The sequence below is a fragment of the Pteropus vampyrus genome, unplaced genomic scaffold (genome assembly GCF_000151845.1).
Source record: "Pteropus vampyrus isolate Shadow unplaced genomic scaffold, Pvam_2.0 Scaffold471, whole genome shotgun sequence".
Taxonomy (NCBI): domain Eukaryota; kingdom Metazoa; phylum Chordata; class Mammalia; order Chiroptera; family Pteropodidae; genus Pteropus; species Pteropus vampyrus.
The window spans coordinates 647,654-667,732 of NW_011889252.1; the positions used below are offsets into that span (position 1 = coordinate 647,654).

Sequence of the window (20,079 nt, forward strand, 5' to 3'; positions counted from 1 at the left end):
GGCTGGATTTTTCTTCAGGGAATAATAACATGTCCTGATTAGAAGAGAAAAAATACTCCATCTCCTGATTCCACAAAAAGGAGAGAAGTCCATTGTGAATTATTTATTTCCTTATAAATCTTCAGATTTCAGAACTATGTTGCTTGTAAACCACAGATTTCAGAACCAGGTTGCTAAATTCTTAGAGTTAATAAAATGTAGTGAAAGCTTAGCAAACCAATTTACCAAGTTGCGACTGCTGGCTTCTCTGTCCTACGTGGAGGATACAATACTATTCAAAGCCTGGGACTAAGTATTGCCAAATTAAATACCAACCATGAGAGTTTAAAGTCACTATGCCAAGTTGATAAACCCATCACGTAATTTTTCATCTGTCATATGCTCGCCTATATCAATAAGATGTTCAAGTCAGGCAATATGAATAAACTGGCATTTTCTGTTTAAGGGAAGTAAAAATACCAGAAAAGATTCACAACAACTCTGCAATCCAAATCTAAACATCTGTACCAAGGAGACCATTTAATCTGAGAAACTATCTCAGATACTTTCAAAGCTCACTGCTCAAGAAATAAAAAAATATTCCAGGAAGATCTCTAAAGCATTCATTCAACTATTTGTAATTTAAGAAGCAGCTTTCAAAATATTGTAACATCGGACTTTATTACATTAAAAAATTGAATAATTTGCCTCAGGATTAAATCACTAAAGTCTGAGTACTTTAAAAAGTAAGACTTCAGCAAAAGATTACCAACTTAATTTGTCCCTCTAAATTCCAGACTCCAATGATACCCTAAGAAAAAAGAATTTGCTGAAGCTCAAAGCTCGAGATTTGGCAGAGGTCACTCTTAAACTTCTGACTGGTAGGATAGTCAACTACTATTGGTAAAATATTTAATGTATAATTCAGTTGTCAAAATTCAGAAACATACACCAGTAACCATGCAATTGCTACACTCATTCCACATTTGCAGAAAAGGATATGAATGTATCAAAATTTTAATAGCTATTCTTCTTATCAGGTTAAAAGGACTTAAAATGTACAAGGCAGGCGTGGCACTAAATCTGAAGAGAGTTTTTCCTCTGTTTAATACTACAAAGGTCTGTGGAGAAAGAAAAAGAGAAATTATTAAAGCATGGGAATTAATCACCACATGAAACAACATTTTTCTAAGCTATAAATAAATAAACTCAAATGTACTTATGATTTTACTTCCCAATTTGGTTTCCAAGGCAAGAAACCTATGGCAATATACCTCTCTTTCCCTAACCTCCCTGGCCCCTAGCCTGCTCCAGATTATATCAAGTAGCTGGCAGTATTTTAGCAGTTTTACAGAATAAACTTATTCCTCTCAGAAGTAAGTCATTTGAACTAAACCTGAGCTATCTATGCCAGCTCTGGACAACATGCTAAAGTTCATTAATTGAGGATTCAGTTACTCGACAAATGTTTACTGAGTGCCTACTATGTGCCAGGCAATGTTCTAGGTGCTTGGAAAATATCAGTGAACAAGGCTAACCTGATTGGAAAGTTTATATTCCAAAAAGGAAGACAGACAATAAATAAAAAAGTAATGAAAATGTAAATTATATAGAATGTGATACATGCGATGGAAAAAGGGGAAAGATCAGGGAAAAGGAGATCAAGAGTATTGGGATAAGGGTGAATGGAGAGGTGACGGTTTTTTTTTTTTAATTTTTATTTTCCAATTAGAGTTGACATTCGATACTATTTTATATTAGTGTCAGGTGTACAGCACAGTGGTTATACATTTACATAATTTATGAAGTGATTCCCTGATTAGTCTAGTACCCAGAGAGGTGACAGTTTTAAAGCAGGTGGTCAGGGAAAGCCTATGAAGGAAAGAAATTTGAGCAAATACTTGAAAAAAGTGAAAAGCGTTCTTTATCCCAATATTTACCTACCAGGGCTGCTCTATCTGGCTTTTAAGAACCTCCATTATCAGCCTTGCTAAAATTATTCAGCCATGTTTCCCAGTGTGAATCTTCCTGTCTTGCTAAACTAGTAATGTTACAGTAATTCTTAACTTTGGCCTTTGCTCACATTGCTCATCCTACCCAGAATGCCTATTCTTGTCTCAATTCAATTAAAATATTACTGAGCACCTATTTTGTGCCAAGCATTATCCAGCTCCAGGAACACAAAACTGGATAAAATTGTACTTTTAGAGAAGACGTATGTGTGAACTAGTAATCGTGATGCAGGGTAAGTACAAACTCCAATAACGAAAATATGTATAAAATATATGAGAAGCAGCAGGAGGAAGTCCCCCCCGCCACCCCGCCTTGAATGGGAAATGAAAGGGAGAAGAGTGAGCTAAGAGATGTTCACAAAGGAAGGTAACTAATATTTGGAAGGGTGTTAAAAGGATAAGTAGAGATTAAGAGATATTAATTGGGCAGATAAAGGGGGAAGGAATGGCAAGAAAAGGGAATAGCACAGAATGTACAAAGGCACAGTAGCAAATAACTATAGGTTGTTTTCAGGGAATTGACAAATAATTCAGTGTTGATGGATAACATAGAGAAAGGGGAGCAACAGACTGTGAAGCTGAAGAGAGATGCAGGAGCCTACTAGACCATGAGTTCCTAAGGAGACAGGCCAGTGGCAAGTACATAGCCCTAGCATCTCACAGTGTGAGTGGAAGAGCAAATGGTCAAATGCTAGCTATTTTCAATAGGTTCTTAAAATTTAAAGCAATACATACTCATAAGCTTTTAAGAAAGGAACAGAAGACTAAAAGTTCTATCTCATTACCTAAAGATAACCTTTGCTACTTGTATATCTTTTCAGAACTTTCCTGTGTAAATACAAGCATACAGATATAGCCTTAAAAAGACTCCTCTCTCTTTCATATGGAATTGTACTATAAATACTGTTCTGCGTTCCGCATTAAAAATGAACCTCCACAAAGAAAAGCCCAGGATCAGATGGCTTCACTGATGAATTCTACCAAATGTTTAAAAGAAGAATTAATACCAATTCTTCATAAACTTCCAAAAAATAGAAGGGTACATTTCCCAACTCATTCTGTAAGGCGAATATGCCTTGAAACAAAACCTACAGACATCACAAGAAACAAAAACTATAGACTAATATCCCTTACAAATACAGACACGAAAAGCCTCAACAAAATACCAGCAAACTAAATCCTGCAACACATAAAAAAGATTATATACCATGACCAAGTGGAATTTACCCTAGAAATACAAAGTTGGTTTAACATATGAAGATCAATCAACATAATATAACAATATTAATAAGATAAAGGACAATAACCACATGATCACCTTAATAGAAAAAAAGTATTTGATAAAATCTAACACTATTTCATAATAAAAACACTAGATAAAGTAGAAATAGAAGAGAATATCCTTAACCTAATAAGGGGCATCTATGAAAAATCCACAGCTAACATCATACATAACAGTGAAAGCTTTCCCCCTAAGATCAGGAACAAAACAAGGATATCCATTTTCCCCACTTCTATTTAACACTGTACTGGATGTTCTAGAAAAGGCAATTAAACAAGTAAAATGATTTCTATTTGCAGATGAAATGATCTTACATACAGAAAACCCTACGAAATACATACACACAAAACTATTAAAGCTCACAAACAAGTTTAACAAGGTATCAAGATACAAGATCAATATACAAAAACCAATTGTATTTCTATATACTAGCAATAAACAATCCAAAAATGAAATTAAGAAAACTCCATTTACAATAGTGTCCAAAAGAATAAATATCTAGGAATAAATTTAACAAAAGAATTATAAGACTTGAAATAGAAAACAATAAAACATCAAGAAAAGAAATTAAGACCCAAATAAATGGAAAGACATCTTTTGTTCATGAATTGAAAGACTTATTATTGAGATGACAATACTCCTAAATTGATATACAAATTTTGTGCAATCACTATCAAAATTTCAACTGCCATTTTTGGCAGAAATTAACAAGCTGATCCTAAAATTCATATAGAAATGCAAGGGAACCAGAATAGCCAAAACAATCTTGAAAAATAAAGACAAGGTTGAGGACTCACATATCCCCATTTCAAAGCTTATTATGAAGCTATAGTATTCAAGACTAGTACTAATATAACGATAGCCATATAGATTAAGAGAATAGACTTTAGAGTCCAGAAATAAACCTATATATCTACAGTCAATTGATTTTTGATAAGGATGCCAAGACAACTCAAAGGAGAAAGAATAGTCTCTTCAACAAAAAAAACTGGGTAGCCACCTGCAGAAGAAAGAATTTGGACCTCTACCTCACATTCTATGTAAAAATTAACTAAAATGGATCAAAGACCTAAATGTAAGAGCTAAAACTATAAAACTCTTAACAGAAAAAAAGAGATATGAATGCTCACATCTTGGGATTAGACAAGTGTCAGAGATGACACTTACAGCACAAGCAACCAAAGAAAAAGTTGATAAACTAAACTTCATCAAAATTCAAAACTTGTGTAACAAATGACACTATCAAGAAAGTGAAAAGACAACCTACAAAATTCTTAAAATTCCAAAGTAAAGACAAATAATCCAATTTAAAAATGGGCAAAGGATTTGAACAGACATCTCTTCAAAACAGTCGATAAACACATGAAAAGATGTTCCATATCATTAGTCATTAGGGAAATAAAACCACAATGAGATACTACTTCCCACTCATTAGGATGGTTATATATTTTTTTTTAAATGGAAAATAACAAGTGTTATCAAGGATATGAAGAACTTGGAATCTTCATACACTATGCGCAGGGATGTAAATGGTGAGGCCAGTTTGGAAAAGTTTGGCAGTTCCTCAAAAGTTAAACATAGAGTTACCATGTGACCCAGCAATTCTACTCCTAGATGTATACCCAGGAGAATTGAAAACAGCTGTTCATACCAAAACTTATACATAAATATTCATAAAAGCCTTGTTTGAAATATCCTAAAAGTATAAATAACCTAAATGTCTATCAACTGACGAATGGATAAATCAAATTTGGTATAGCCATATAATGGAATATTACTCAGTCTTAAAAAGGAATGATATATGCTACAATATGAATGAGGCTTGAAGACATTATGCTAAGTGAAATAAGCCAGACACAAAGGACAAATATTATATGACTCCACTTATATGCGGTACACAGAATAGGCAAATTCATAGAGACAGAAAATAGAAGAGAACTTGCCAGGGGCAAGTTGGGGCAGGGGCAATGGAGAGTTATTGTTTAATGGGTACAGAGTTTCTCTTTGGGATGATGAAAAAGTTCTGGAAATGGACAGTGGTGATAGTTGTACAATATGGTGAATATATTTAATACCACTGAATTGTGCACTTAAGAATGGTTAAAATGGTAAATTTTATGTTATACATATTTTATCACAATCAAAAATACAAACATTATTATCTGAAAAGTACCCAGGAAATGTTAATGATCAATTTTTAAAAATCAGCTTTATTCCAACCCAAATAATAAAATTAAGACTAGTAATAGCTAAAAGTGGTTCCTAACCCATTCTGAACTTCAGAATGATTTGAAGAGCTTTTTGAAAAACAGACATCTGGGCTAAGGGTGAGGGAGGGGAGAAAAAATGAAGTATTTATACATGCTACAATATGGATGAATCTTGAAAAGAATTCAGACACAAAAGGTTTCCATTTCATAGAAATGGCATCATGTTGCATGATTCCATTTATACAAAATGTCCAGAGTAGGCAAATCTATGACAGAAATTTGATTATGGTTGCCCAGGGCCTGGATGGGGAAGGGAATTGGGGGAAGGTGGTGTCACTGCTAATGAGTCTTTTTAAGGTAATAAAAACATTCTGAAATTAGTGCTTATAGTTGCACAACCTTGTAAATACGCTAAAAAAGCAATGAATCATATAATTTAAAATGGTGAATTTTCTAGCATGAATTAAAAAACAAAACCCACAAAAACATGAACCATTAAAGAAATACGATATATAAAGAGGTCTAAAAATGACACCATAAACATCTATGTATCCATTAGTTTAGCCTAAGAAATAATGCCTTACTAACTGTGCTCATTTCTGCACTCCTCTCCAAATACATCCTTTCCTTCTCACAGAGGTAATTATTTTGAATTTGGACTGAGGTCTCAAATTTTTCATGTACTCTGAGCTCTTCCTTTTCAAGTACTCTGAGCTCTTCCTTTTCTGAACTCCTATTATACTCAGAGTATGTGTCTTTCATTACTCCCCAATCTTTTACTTTTTTTACCTTCCCCTTCATCCCCGCCCTCTACCCCTGACTAGGTTTTTAACCATTTTCCAATACAACACTCAACCCATTAGCTCCCAATAAACAGTTGCTGGCAGGTTTTTCTTTTTTAATTCCTTTCATCTTCTATTCCTTCCTTTCTTAATCTGGCAGAGTCACACCATTCTCTCCCCAGCAAAAAAGCAGTGCAGGTATTAAGCTATATACATTCTGGAAACACTCAATGCACCATCCCTAGTGTTTTCGCTCTGGTGGGGTCTGCTGCAGGGAAAGCCTAATCCTAAAAGCAAGAGGAAAGAGTAGACCTTGAGTTAGGCTGAAACAGGTCAAGAGCCGAACTATGACTCTTCCATAATTTGGCTTCCCAAAGAAACAAAGAGCCAGGACTTTCCCAAAACCACCTCTCTTAAGTACTTGTACTCCTCTGTGTTTCTATAGCAACTCCCTTTATGAAAATGTCAAGCCTTTTAAATAACCTCCTCATTCAACCTCATAATATTCCTGTGAAGTATGGGTGAAGGAGGGATTATTATCCTCTATGTATTTTACAAAAGCTCAGGAGAGGTACACCACCTATCGAAGGTCACGCAGCAAAGAGCAGTATATTATGCCAAGTTTAGAGCCTCTTTACAGTTTCTACTGTGCCAGATTGAGAGGTAATTTAGGGGCAATATGGCAGAGAATGAAACTGGTGTGGGGGATGGATTCTCTGGTGAATGAGAAATTTGAGCCCCTGGGGTCCACTACATAAAAGCCTAAGGAACAATGAAAGAAGCACTGGCTGGTGTCCCAGGATCTAAAAACCACAAGGTCTTTGCAAAATCACCGACCTGCCTTAGAACGAGATGGGCAACAGGATTTTTAAAAGTAACCTGCTCTGCACCTTCCATTTCTCTTGTCTTTTTGTTTGGTCATGATGGAAAGATAGGGCTAGAGGTACTATCGAGGGTATTTCCTATCACAGAATCAGTGCCTTCGCAGTTCCTGGCATAGAACAGGTACTCAAAAAATGTCTGCTGATTGGTTAATAAACAAATGCTTGTATGCCTGAGGTGAGAGAAAAGGAGAAGAGGAAAAAGAAAAGGAAGGCATTAGGAAATTGAAATTGTTAGACCATGGTTGAAGAAAAACTAAGAGGTGGCTAGGATTCTGAATTGGTACAGTGATGACTTGGCAAGAAGGAGACCGGTGACCCTGAGGGATACTAGTTATCATTACTGAATTCAAAAAGCATAGTTTTATATAAGTATAAAGGCTTTATTAAAGACATTCTATGTGTGAAGTAGAAATTTCATAATTAATTTGGGTACTAAATACTGCACATAGAATCGAAATAGTGTACCATCCCTCCTTTCTAAATATTACATCTAGTATCTTTCATCAAGTATAAAAACAGATCTCTTTTCTATTTGAATAAACATCTAGTCCACACTAAACCCCCTGAAATAAAAGTGAATCCTCTATACTTTAAGAAGCAAGTCACATTACAATAAAACATACTTTATTGTTAAAATAATTAGATTTATATATACTTAATTTATATGCAGTTTTTCATAACAACTTCTTCTGCATAAAGCAAGATGGACCAACACAAGTACTCAAAGTTTAGGAATCTCTTTTAACACTGGTGCCTGCAGTGCTTATGTGAGAGTCACAATAGTATATGTTAGAGATCAGTAAACCTTTATAAAGGGCCAAGTAGTAAATATGATAGGCTCTGTAGGCCCAATAGTCTCTATTGCAACAACTCAACTCTGCCACTGTCGTGTAAAAGTAACCACAGACAACATGTAAACAAGAGTGGCTGTGTTACAATAAAACATTATTTTATGGACAAGGATACTTAAGTTTCATATAATTTTCACACATCATAAAATATTATTCTTCTGACTATTCTCCAACCATTTGAAAATGCAAAACCTTCTTAGCTCATGGGCCATACAAAAACAAATGGCAGAGCTGATGTGGCCAATGGGCCAGAGTTGGCTGATCCCTGGTATACACTAACACCACTTCCTGACCTAGGCCAGAATGGTTGCATTAGAATGATCTGGATGGCTTTTTACAAAATGCAAATTCATGAATCCCACCCCAGAGGTTCTGATTAAGTAGCTGCAGAGATGTCTGTGCTCACCGGGATTTGGGAACCAACAGATCATCTCTTAGGTCATTTTGTGCTAAAAATACTTGAGTTCTCCTTCTTCACCAGCTTCTACCTAGCTAAATAGCCTGGGTGAGCCACTATATCTCTCCGGAACTCATTTTCCTTGCCAATAAAATGAGAGAGAGGGCTGGCTGATGGGTGTACCCAAGTCCCTAGCAGCTCTGACATCTATGATTTAGAAAATATACCAAAGCATCCAAGATTAAGTGCAACAAAGCAGAAAACCATACTTTTGAGGAGAGAGCCTATTATTATTTATTCTTTCATGTTACATCCTGATAGAACTCTCCTGAATTGGTTATTTTGCTCCTTCAACTGAAACTGTCAAGTGCAGGGTGAACAGTGCTAGATAGCATCCTGAAAACTACACTTATGTGGGCAGGGGCAGCGTGGAGCAGACCCATGGCAGAACTGCACCACCCACTTCTTCCTGCTCTATCTCCCCTACTTCTATCCCCTGTTCCTGGCAGGACAGTGGCTATGGGAGAGAGAATGAATAGGGATAATTGGTGATGAGTTGATGTTTAAAAATAATACATAAAAGAATTTTTAAGCCATACATATACTGATTAAATCTCAGTAATCATCGATAAACTGCTTGTGAGAATCCAGAAAAAGAGATTTGTCTCTTGTTCAGCACTGTGCTCCAACACCAGATCCTTTAAAGACCAGGAGCAGTTGGGAAGGACAGCAGCATTGGATTCTTACAAGCATACTTCTTAAGCAACAGTCACTTGGTGCCCATGATGTCCAATAATGTTTTACCTAATCTGTATTAAATTAGATCTTTGTGAAGTACATGAATTAAGAGGGAAATTAAAATTGAATTGTGGTTTAGTACCCAAGAGGAAATATCAGTTTATAACAACAGCCACTGAATGTGTTTGAGCACAAGGCCCATTAAGAGCGGAAGAAAAGCTCTTAACGAGTTATGGCATGGAGTATGAATAAATGTGTCATGCAGGCATAAAATGAGCCTTCGGAAAAGCTCAGGCTTTTCATTTCTAATGAGCAATGTGGGCCTTGGAGTACATGATGGAGGAGCATTGCCATTGCTAACTCAGGGTGAGATATATTCTTTTTAAGGTCCACAATAAGGGGAAGGGCATTGTGCAAGGCCAGGTACAAGCACATTCACATATATATCCAACAAACGTTAGCATACTGCAAATGCAATACAGTGAACATACAGAGTTACCACAGGACTGCACTGCAGCCGACTTATTAACATCTCCCCATACTTACCCCAGGAATGGATTAATTTTTTTTAACCACACAAAAAAGTGTAAATTACAATAATAAAGGGTATTTAAAGATAAAAAGACATTATGAAAAAGAGTACTCAATGCAGGGGTGGATTATGTCACAGAACTGACAGCTTCTTAGAGAAACTTTTTTTATCCAGTCCCTGGTTTGCTGTGGGACATATGGCCCAAGAGAGTGGCTCTCCACTCAAACAAGTTCTCCCTCTCCTGGTAGGTCATCATCTCAATTAGGGCAAAGATAACCTACAGGTACCTAACTAACGACCTTCTGGCTATAATGAAGACCTATGGGCTCAGAGATTTAGCTAATCTCCCAGAGGGCAGCTGGGAACAGATATTCTTTGAGTCTATCCGGCTATCACTGTATTGACACTGATTTATGACTGTCTCACAGAGTTTGGAACCTAGATCTTAACTGTTTTGAGCTCTGAAACAGCCTAATACTCTCATTTATAGCTGACTCCTCTAGCCTTAAACTCTTGCATGCCTAAACCTAACATATTACCTTATGCTCCCAGACCTATGTACCTCTTCTGAACCAGGCAACTGGGCAGTTTGACTTACAATTGTTGTTAGCTCTTTCCTGCCTAACTATAAATTCTTAATTGTTAAATTATAAATGTTTAATTCTGGCACCTTCTACCAGGGGCAAATCCTTTCTGCCTATTGATTTTAAAGTGTGCATGCACAGAGAAGCCCTCTTCTATCCAATAATAACATAAATACAGCTGATCTGAAGAACAGCTATAGCAGTGATGACAGCAGTAGCCAGTTGTCCACTAATAAACAGCAATTTGGCATTTGCTTCTGAGTACCTATCTATTCAGCCAATACAGCAGGCCACAAATGTCCTTTCACATTTTCCCTGTTTTAATAAAGGAAAATATAATGCTGACTCTATACAGATTCTACTTTAGACTAGTAAAATCACAATTATAGTCCTAGCATGTCCCAGGAAAGGCTCTAGCAAAAGCACAACTGGCCTAAATTTCCAGAGTACCTCTGTCCTGGTACCCAGATGGCCTTAGATATACTGAACTAAAACAGGACATGGGCACATAAGCCAATTTTTTCCCTTTAGGCTTGGACTTCTATTTGAACTATATGCAAATTCAGAGTCTTCACCTTCCAAGTCTCTATTCCATTACACTGAGGATTGAGCAAGAGAGAGCTCTACATCCTCTATTTATTGTTTTATTCCTTTCGTCACTGAAAATTGTACCTACAAGTCTATTTGAAGAAATAATAACATTCAACATGTATTAAGCATTTACTCTGTGGCAGATACCCTACTCAGATGCTTTATACGACTGTCTCACAGCAACCACTCCATGAAGTAGGTACTATTTTACAAATGATGAAATTGAGGAAGAAAGATTAAGTAACTTACCTAAGACTACAAAGTTATTAAGTGGTGAAACTTAGAATTGAACTGAGGCAGTCTAACTCCAAGGGCTATACTCTTAATTATCACACCACAGTGCGATTTTAAAATGCTTCAGAAATGTGTATTGAACCTAACTCCTCACTTTATAGTCAAGAAGCCGAGCACAGAGTGCTCTGCCCGAGCTATGGCCACAGAGCTGGAGAGTAGGAGTTACTAGGTAGGGTCCAGGTGTCCTGGCTTCCAGCTCTGAACTCTTGTACCCACACCAGGTCATCTGGTCCAATCCACAGATCAAGGAAGGAATCTCTTTTATTTAATCCCTTTAAATTTGGCAAAAAGAAAAGCTCATGCATATGCCTCAGAGATCACACAGCTCTTTATAGTCTTTTTTCCCCGAGTTAAGCTTAATGAAGATAATTCTAGAATCACATCTGTTTGTGGCTTTACAATTTTCTAGGTATTTCTGCACTTTCTCATTTGGTTTGACCTTGTAACCCCATGCCCTCCAACCCACCTTTGGAGCAGCTGATACCCTTCCTGCCCACGTCCTGCTCACAGGAAGCCATACCTGTCAGAACAGCAGTGCTGTACACCTGCTTCAGTCCTGAGCCAGCACGATGATGCTCCCCAAGGCAGGGCAGCTCTGAACCTCCTACGTGGCCACTCTTCCTCACTGTCCTTCAGTATGAGTTTGCCTTGAACTCCTTCCCCTTCACCCTCTTAGGTGCACAGACTGCAGCTGCTCTAAGGTAGAGCAAAATGCGGGTTTATTATGTAAAGCATATTAACCCCTCGATTCACTGTATTCATATTCTAGACTCTATTCTCACTCTCCTCTCTCTTAGAAAGCAGCCAAGCAGAGTGGTTTAGAGGCTTTGAGGCCACAAGACCTGGGTTGAAGAGCCAGCTCTGTTGTTTATTAACTATCATGATCTTAGGCAACTTACTTAGGTTGCTATGGCTCAGATTTCTTGCTGATAAAATAGGGAAAATGATTAATAGTACCTACTTTACCAGGCTGTTACGAGAATTAAATGAAAATTCACGAAAAGTCCTTAATACAGTGCCTGGCACAGAATAAGCACTCAATAAATGTTGTGATTATGATGATGCCACTGCTATCACAGACTACTGCTACTCATTCTGCTCTTTGGCTCCAAACATGGGGTGGCCATTAGAAGACTGCAAGGGTTAACATTCACCTCAGGTAGTATCCACAAACTTGGTATAATCCAGTAAGGCATCTGTGCACAAGCCAGACCAAGAGTCCAGAGTCACTGGGCTCTGTATAGCTGCACTGACTCAAAATGGGCCCCAGAAGTTACGTCAGACCTGAGAACTCTGAAGTGGAAGAAAATAAAATCTGCTTAGCACGTACACTATTGGGACCCAACCTGCCTCTCTAGCTTTATCTGTCTTACCAAACCATACCCTATGCTTTAGTCAGAACTAAACTCAGTGTTCAAACAATTCAATCTTTTTCATGCTTTCTGCCTTTGCATGTACTGTTGTTCTTTATACCTGAATTACCCTTTGGTCTCTTCTCCAACAAATAAATTTTTTTTTTTACCAGACTGTAATACTTTAAGGGCCAGCCCAAATATCATCTCCACTCTGAAGATGGCCCTATTCAATTCTCTCAGACAGAATTACCCTTCCTTACTGTGTGTCCCTACAATACTTTGTACATACTTCTTTAGAACAGTTAATAGTATGGTCATTTTCTTGTTTACATGTCTGTTATCTCTCAATGGACCCTGACATTCTAACTACTGTGACTTTCTCAGCGTAGCAAGCAGAGTACATCATATGATGCTCATCTAGCCCAAAGTAGACAGTTCATACAAGTTTGTTGAATGTATGATTGAATCTCTTACACATGAGGAAATGATACAGCTAAAATCAACTAACCTATAACTATATCCAACTATCTACTAGGTGTGTATAATTTAAACACCCTTTAACTCATCTGCCCATATATGTTAATTTTGTTCAAAAAGTATTCTAATCTTTTCCATGTCTTAGAAATCAATCTGGAGATATAAAGTGACATAAAATGAACTAAAAAAAACCACTAACTCATCATATTACCTTATGCTCCCAGACCTATGTACCTCTTCTGAACCAGGCAACTGGACAGTTTGACTTACAATTGTTGTTAGCTCTTTCCTGCCTAACTATAAATTCTTAATTGTTAAATTATAAATGTTTAATTCTGGCACCTTCTACCAGGGGCAAATCCTTTCTGCCTATTGATTTTAAAGTGTGCATGCACAGAGAAGCCCTCTTCTATCCAATAATAACATAAATACAGCTGATCTGAAGAACAGCTATAGCAGTGATGACAGCAGTAGCCAGTTGTCCACTAATAAACAGCAATTTGGCATTTGCTTCTGAGTACCTATCTATTCAGCCAATACAGCAGGCCACAAATGTCCTTTCACATTTTCCCTGTTTTAATAAAGGAAAATATAATGCTGACTCTATACAGATTCTACTTTAGACTAGTAAAATCACAATTATAGTCCTAGCATGTCCCAGGAAAGGCTCTAGCAAAAGCACAACTGGCCTAAATTTCCAGAGTACCTCTGTCCTGGTACCCAGATGGCCTTAGATATACTGAACTAAAACAGGACATGGGCACATAAGCCAATTTTTTCCCTTTAGGCTTGGACTTCTATTTGAACTATATGCAAATTCAGAGTCTTCACCTTCCAAGTCTCTATTCCATTACACTGAGGATTGAGCAAGAGAGAGCTCTACATCCTCTATTTATTGTTTTATTCCTTTCGTCATTGAAAATTGTACCTACAAGTCTATTTGAAGAATAACATTCAACATGTATTAAGCATTTACTCTGTGGCAGACACCCTACTCAGATGCTTTATACGACTGTCTCACAGCAACCACTCCATGAAGTAGGTACTATTTTACAAATGATGAAATTGAGGAAGAAAGATTAAGTAACTTACCTAAGACTACAAAGTTATTAAGTGGTGAAACTTAGAATTGAACTGAGGCAGTCTAACTCCAAGGGCTATACTCTTAATTATCACACCACAGTGCGATTTTAAAATGCTTCAGAAATGTGTATTGAACCTAACTCCTCACTTTATAGTCAAGAAGCCGAGCACAGAGTGCTCTGCCCGAGCTATGGCCACAGAGCTGGAGAGTAGGAGTTACTAGGTAGGGTCCAGGTGTCCTGGCTTCCAGCTCTGAACTCTTGTACCCACACCAGGTCATCTGGTCCAATCCACAGATCAAGGAAGGAATCTCTTTTATTTAATCCCTTTAAATTTGGCAAAAAGAAAAGCTCATGCATATGCCTCAGAGATCACACAGCTCTTTATAGTCTTTTTTCCCCGAGTTAAGCTTAATGAAGATAATTCTAGAATCACATCTGTTTGTGGCTTTACAATTTTCTAGGTATTTCTGCACTTTCTCATTTGGTTTGACCTTGTAACCCCATGCCCTCCAACCCACCTTTGGAGCAGCTGATACCCTTCCTGCCCACGTCCTGCTCACAGGAAGCCATACCTGTCAGAACAGCAGTGCTGTACACCTGCTTCAGTCCTGAGCCAGCACGATGATGCTCCCCAAGGCAGGGCAGCTCTGAACCTCCTACGTGGCCACTCTTCCTCACTGTCCTTCAGTATGAGTTTGCCTTGAACTCCTTCCCCTTCACCCTCTTAGGTGCACAGACTGCAGCTGCTCTAAGGTAGAGCAAAATGCGGGTTTATTATGTAAAGCATATTAACCCCTCGATTCACTGTATTCATATTCTAGACTCTATTCTCACTCTCCTCTCTCTTAGAAAGCAGCCAAGCAGAGTGGTTTAGAGGCTTTGAGGCCACAAGACCTGGGTTGAAGAGCCAGCTCTGTTGTTTATTAACTATCATGATCTTAGGCAACTTACTTAGGTTGCTATGGCTCAGATTTCTTGCTGATAAAATAGGGAAAATGATTAATAGTACCTACTTTACCAGGCTGTTACGAGAATTAAATGAAAATTCACGAAAAGTCCTTAATACAGTGCCTGGCACAGAATAAGCACTCAATAAATGTTGTGATTATGATGATGCCACTGCTATCACAGACTACTGCTACTCATTCTGCTCTTTGGCTCCAAACATGGGGTGGCCATTAGAAGACTGCAAGGGTTAACATTCACCTCAGGTAGTATCCACAAACTTGGTATAATCCAGTAAGGCATCTATGCACAAGCCAGACCAAGAGTCCAGAGTCACTGGACTCTGTATAGCTGCACTGACTCAAAATGGGCCCCAGAAGTTACGTCAGACCTGAGAACTCTGAAGTGGAAGAAAATAAAATCTGCTTAGCACGTACACTATTGGGACCCAACCTGCCTCGCTAGCTTTATCTGTCTTACCAAACCATACCCTATGCTTTAGTCAGAACTAAACTCAGTGTTCAAACAATTCAATCTTTCTCATGCTTTCTGCCTTTGCATGTACTGTTGTTCTTTATACCTGAATTACCCTTTGGTCTCTTCTCCAACAAATAAATTTTTTTTTTTTACCAGACTGTAAAACTTTAAGGGCCAGCCCAAATATCATCTCCACTCTGAAGATGGCCCTATTCAATTCTCTCAGACAGAATTACCCTTCCTTACTGTGTGTCCCTACAATACTTTGTACATACTTCTTTAGAACAGGTAATAGTATGGTCATTTTCTTGTTTACATGTCTGTTATCTCTCAATGGACCCTGACATTCTAACTACTGTGACTTTCTCAGCGTAGCAAGCAGAGTACATCATATGATGCTCATCTAGCCCAAAGTAGACAGTTCATACAAGTTTGTTGAATGTATGATTGAATCTCTTACACATGAGGAAATGATACGGCTAAAATCAACTAACCTATAACTATATCCAACTATCTACTAGGTGTGTATAATTTAAACACCCTTTAACTCATCTGCCCATATATGTTAATTTTGTTCAAAAAGTATTCTAATCTTTTCCATGTCTTAGAAATCAACCTGGAGATATAAAGTGAAATAAAATGAACTAAAAAAACCCACTAACTCATTTTGAGGCAGTACAAAATGATATAAAATTATCTAAAAATGGTAATAGAAAACAAAAGATCATTCTGCAATATACTCCATAGAGATAGCATGGCATGAGAGAAAGACCATGGGTGTTAAAGCCACACATCCCTGGAACTAAAACCTGGCTCTACTCCACACAAGTCGAGGGAACTTAGGCAAGTAAATTAACATTTCTGAGCCACCATTTTTTCTTACCTGTAGAAATGTGCAATATTCTACTGAGAGTTCCCTAATATTGCTAATCCTCAAGGACGGCAGAAAATTGAAGAGTTGACGATATCTAGAATTTGAGTAGTGTCATCAACTAAAATAGCAGATGAAAGAAAATAAGCAGGTTTGAGGAGAGAAAATGAGTTTGGTTTTGAACATACTGAGTTACCTGCAGGAAATCCAGATAGAGACGCCTGGCAAGGTGTTGAATATTTAAGGAGTGTTCTAGGCTAAAGATGCAGATTCAAGTGTACTGAGAGAATGGATAAGATTACCCAGGGAGAGCATGCCAAACGGGAGGAACATAGGCCAAGGAATGAACCCAGGGGATTATTAATATTTAAGGGAAAGGTGGATAAAATGAAAGAAAAAGAGAAGGAATAGTCTGAGATATAAGGAGAATTAGTCCAAAAAAGCAAAGAGCTGCAAGAATCAGGGAGTAATCAACACTGTCAAATATAGCAGAGAGGTTCAGTGAGATAAGAACCGCAAAAATGTCTGTTAGATTTGGCAATTTGAAATAGAGGATCTTATCTCAAGAATGTCAGTAGAGAGGTGAGGATGTGGAATCAGGCTGCAAGGATGGAGGAGTGGGTGGGAGATGTACAGGTGGTGATGATGAGTAAAGGCTACTCTTTAAAAGCTTCAATGGCATGAGAAAAGAGATCAGATTAGCTGAGGAGCTGAGGTCAAGTGAAGATTCATTAGGATGGGAGAGGCATTGAGTAGGTTTACAGGCTGAGGGGAAAGAATCAATATGAGAGAGAAAGATTGAAAAGTACAAAAAAGACAGGGGACAACTGAGAGAGTAAAGTTCTAGAGAAGGTAGGAAGGCATGAATGGGGTCAAAGACACAGGGAGAGGAATTGACCATGGTTAGCTGATTGGATATCTCATTCTCTGAAACTGAAGGAATCTTTTATTCTAACTTAGTCAATATACTGCAACAAAGTGTCTGGAATAGGAGCGCCTCTTCAGAGCTTGTACCAAAAATACTGTTAGAATTTGGAAAAATACTGGCAGAAATTGTCATATAATGGAGCAATCCTAAACTTGAATTGTGACGAACAGGGTTATATGTGATGAATAATATGTAAAGAGTTTACAACTCATGTGAATTTGGAAACAGTAAGCATCCCTCTGTGTAATGATGCCACAGTCTTACTCTCCTTGACTAAGTAAGAATTTAAAATATGGTTAATTTAAAACATTGTCAGAAGATGATCAATATCACTGTAATCTTGAGACATCCTACAACATTCAAATGGTCATTATTAAATAACCCATTCATAGGGTCAATTTTTATTAGAATAAGATTTCATAACTCACACTCTGGAAAATCATCAGAGACTAATTCCTAAAAGTTATGGAATTTTATGGCTAAGGTGATTAGCTAATAACACACATCCTAGAAGTCAGGTAAAAGTTGTCTCTTAACACAGTTATGGACAGACCACTGCTGCCTGTACGAGCAACAATATCTCTTAAGGGGATTGCAGGGGTCTGTATCAGCCTGACAGCCCTTGACTCCCTGAGCTCCTGCCCCATCCAGTACACAAAGTGCCCACTGCACACTGATAGGCAGCTGCCACTGCTCTGGGGTAGTGCATTTAGGTTCAGGGTGGGCAGCAGTTGAACTTGCTACAAGTGGAAACTTGTACAGCGAGCCACAGAGATAGCTTGGGCATGTAAACTGATACTGTAGTGGCAGGGGGAAATTTACTCAATAGATCCAGGAGACTTCCAGGGTCCCTGCGCCACCCAACACGCATATCACTCAGAGGCTCATCCAGTTTCCGAGACTTACAGGCAGCTGATAGGCAGTATCAGGCCTTGAGGAGCACTGGTCACTCTGCTAAACTGCCATAGGTCAGGGACAGGGAATAACCGAGAGCTGCCTATAGCATTGTCTCTTCCACTTACCTATAGATCCAGCATAGGCAACAATGTTCGGCGATCACTTTTTAGTTCTCACCGGGTAGCCCTGAGCAATCAAAAGCAGTGGCTAACCTTGGCCTATGGGAGAGCACCTCCCAAGGGGCCACAAAACGAACGCATCTGGAGGCTGGCACCAGATCACAATGGAGTAACTCCTGACTGGTTCTAGTGGTGAAACATACAAAGGGTAGCTGCAACAAATACACAAGCCTGCTAGGGCAAATCCCACTCAGTGGGGTCAGCCCCCACACAACAACTCTTATCCTGAGGGTGCAGCCAATTCCCACAATTAGTAAGCCTGAACGTTAATCCCACCCACTGATCTACTAACAATAGAGGCTTGGTGACAACAAAAGATCACACACAACCCACACAAAGGTCATCCCCAGAGCTCCTGGCACAAGGGGTCAGGGAAAGTGTGCCACTGGACCACACAGGACACCTTCCACATTAGGCCATCTGGCCAAGGCTGAGAAATGAAACAAATATTCCTGACATATAGAAAAGAACATAGAGAGGCTAATAAAATGAGAAAACAAAGAAACATGCCACAAATGAAACAACAAGAGAAAACTCCAAAAAATAAGCTAAATGAAATGGAGGTAAGCAACCTACCAGAGTCAGAGTTCAGAATAACGGTTATGAGGATGCTCAATGAACTTATGGTGAGAATGGATGAGTACAATGAGAGCATAAAAACAGACATAGAAACCAGACAGAAATGAGGAATATGATAATGGAAATGAAGAATACACCAGAAGGATTCAACAGTAGATTGGATGAAGCAGAAGGCTGAATTAGTGAATTGGTGACAAGGTAGATGAATACACCCAATCAGAACAACAAAAAGAAAAAGGAATTTTAAAAAATGAGGATAGTGTAAGAGACCTCTAGGACAACAGGAAGTGTAAAAATATCTGAATCATAGGAGTAACAGAAGAGGAAGAGAGAAAGCAAAGGATTGAGACTCTATTTGAAGAAATAATGACAGAAAACTTCCCTAACCTGGCAAAGGAATTAGATATACAAGTTCAGGAAGCACAAAGAGTTTCAAACAAGAGGAATTCAGACAGACCTACACCAAGGCATGTCATAATTAAAATGCCAAAGGTCAAAGACAAAGAGAGAATCTTAAAAGCAGCAAGAGAAAGGAAGCTAGTTACTTACAAGGGTAGCACCATAAGAATGTCTGCTGACTTTTCAATGGAAACTTTGCAGGCCAGAAGGAATGGCAAGAAATATTCAAAGTTATGAAAAACAAGAATCTACAACCACGGATACTCTACCCAGCAAGGCTTTCGATTAAAATGGAAGGTGAAATAAAGAGATTCCCAGACAAAAAAAAGCTTAAGGAATTCATCACCAACAAGCCAGCATTACAAGAAATGTTAAAGGATCTTCTATAAAAAGAGAAGGGGTAAAAAAGAAAATAGAAATAACAAATATGAATAGTACAATGACAGTAACAATGTACCTATCAGTAATCACTTTAAATGTAAACGGATTAAATGCTCCAATCAAAAGACATAAGGTAACTGAATGGATAAGAAAACAAGACCCATGCATATGTTGTCTACAAGAGACCTACTTCAGAGCAAATGACACTCACAGACTGAAAGTAAAGGGATGGAAAAAGATATTTCACGTAAATGGAAATGAAAAAAAAAAAGCCAGAGTAGCAATACTTATATCAGATAAAATAGACTTTAAAACAAAGGCTATAATAAGAGATAAAAAAAAAAGGGCAGCATTACATAATAAAAAAGGG

At 38.0% G+C, this 20,079-nt stretch overlaps 1 protein-coding gene across 1 annotated transcript in view; it reads right to left on the minus strand.

The window, feature by feature from the left end:
• Positions 1-20,079, minus strand: part of SCN8A (sodium voltage-gated channel alpha subunit 8) — a 180,167-nt gene that overhangs the window by 96,508 nt on the left and 63,580 nt on the right. Inside the window, exon 4 of the mRNA XM_023524541.1 lies at positions 982-1,100. Coding sequence (XP_023380309.1) covers positions 982-1,100 — 119 coding nt within the window. The remainder of the gene's footprint in view (positions 1-981; positions 1,101-20,079) is intronic.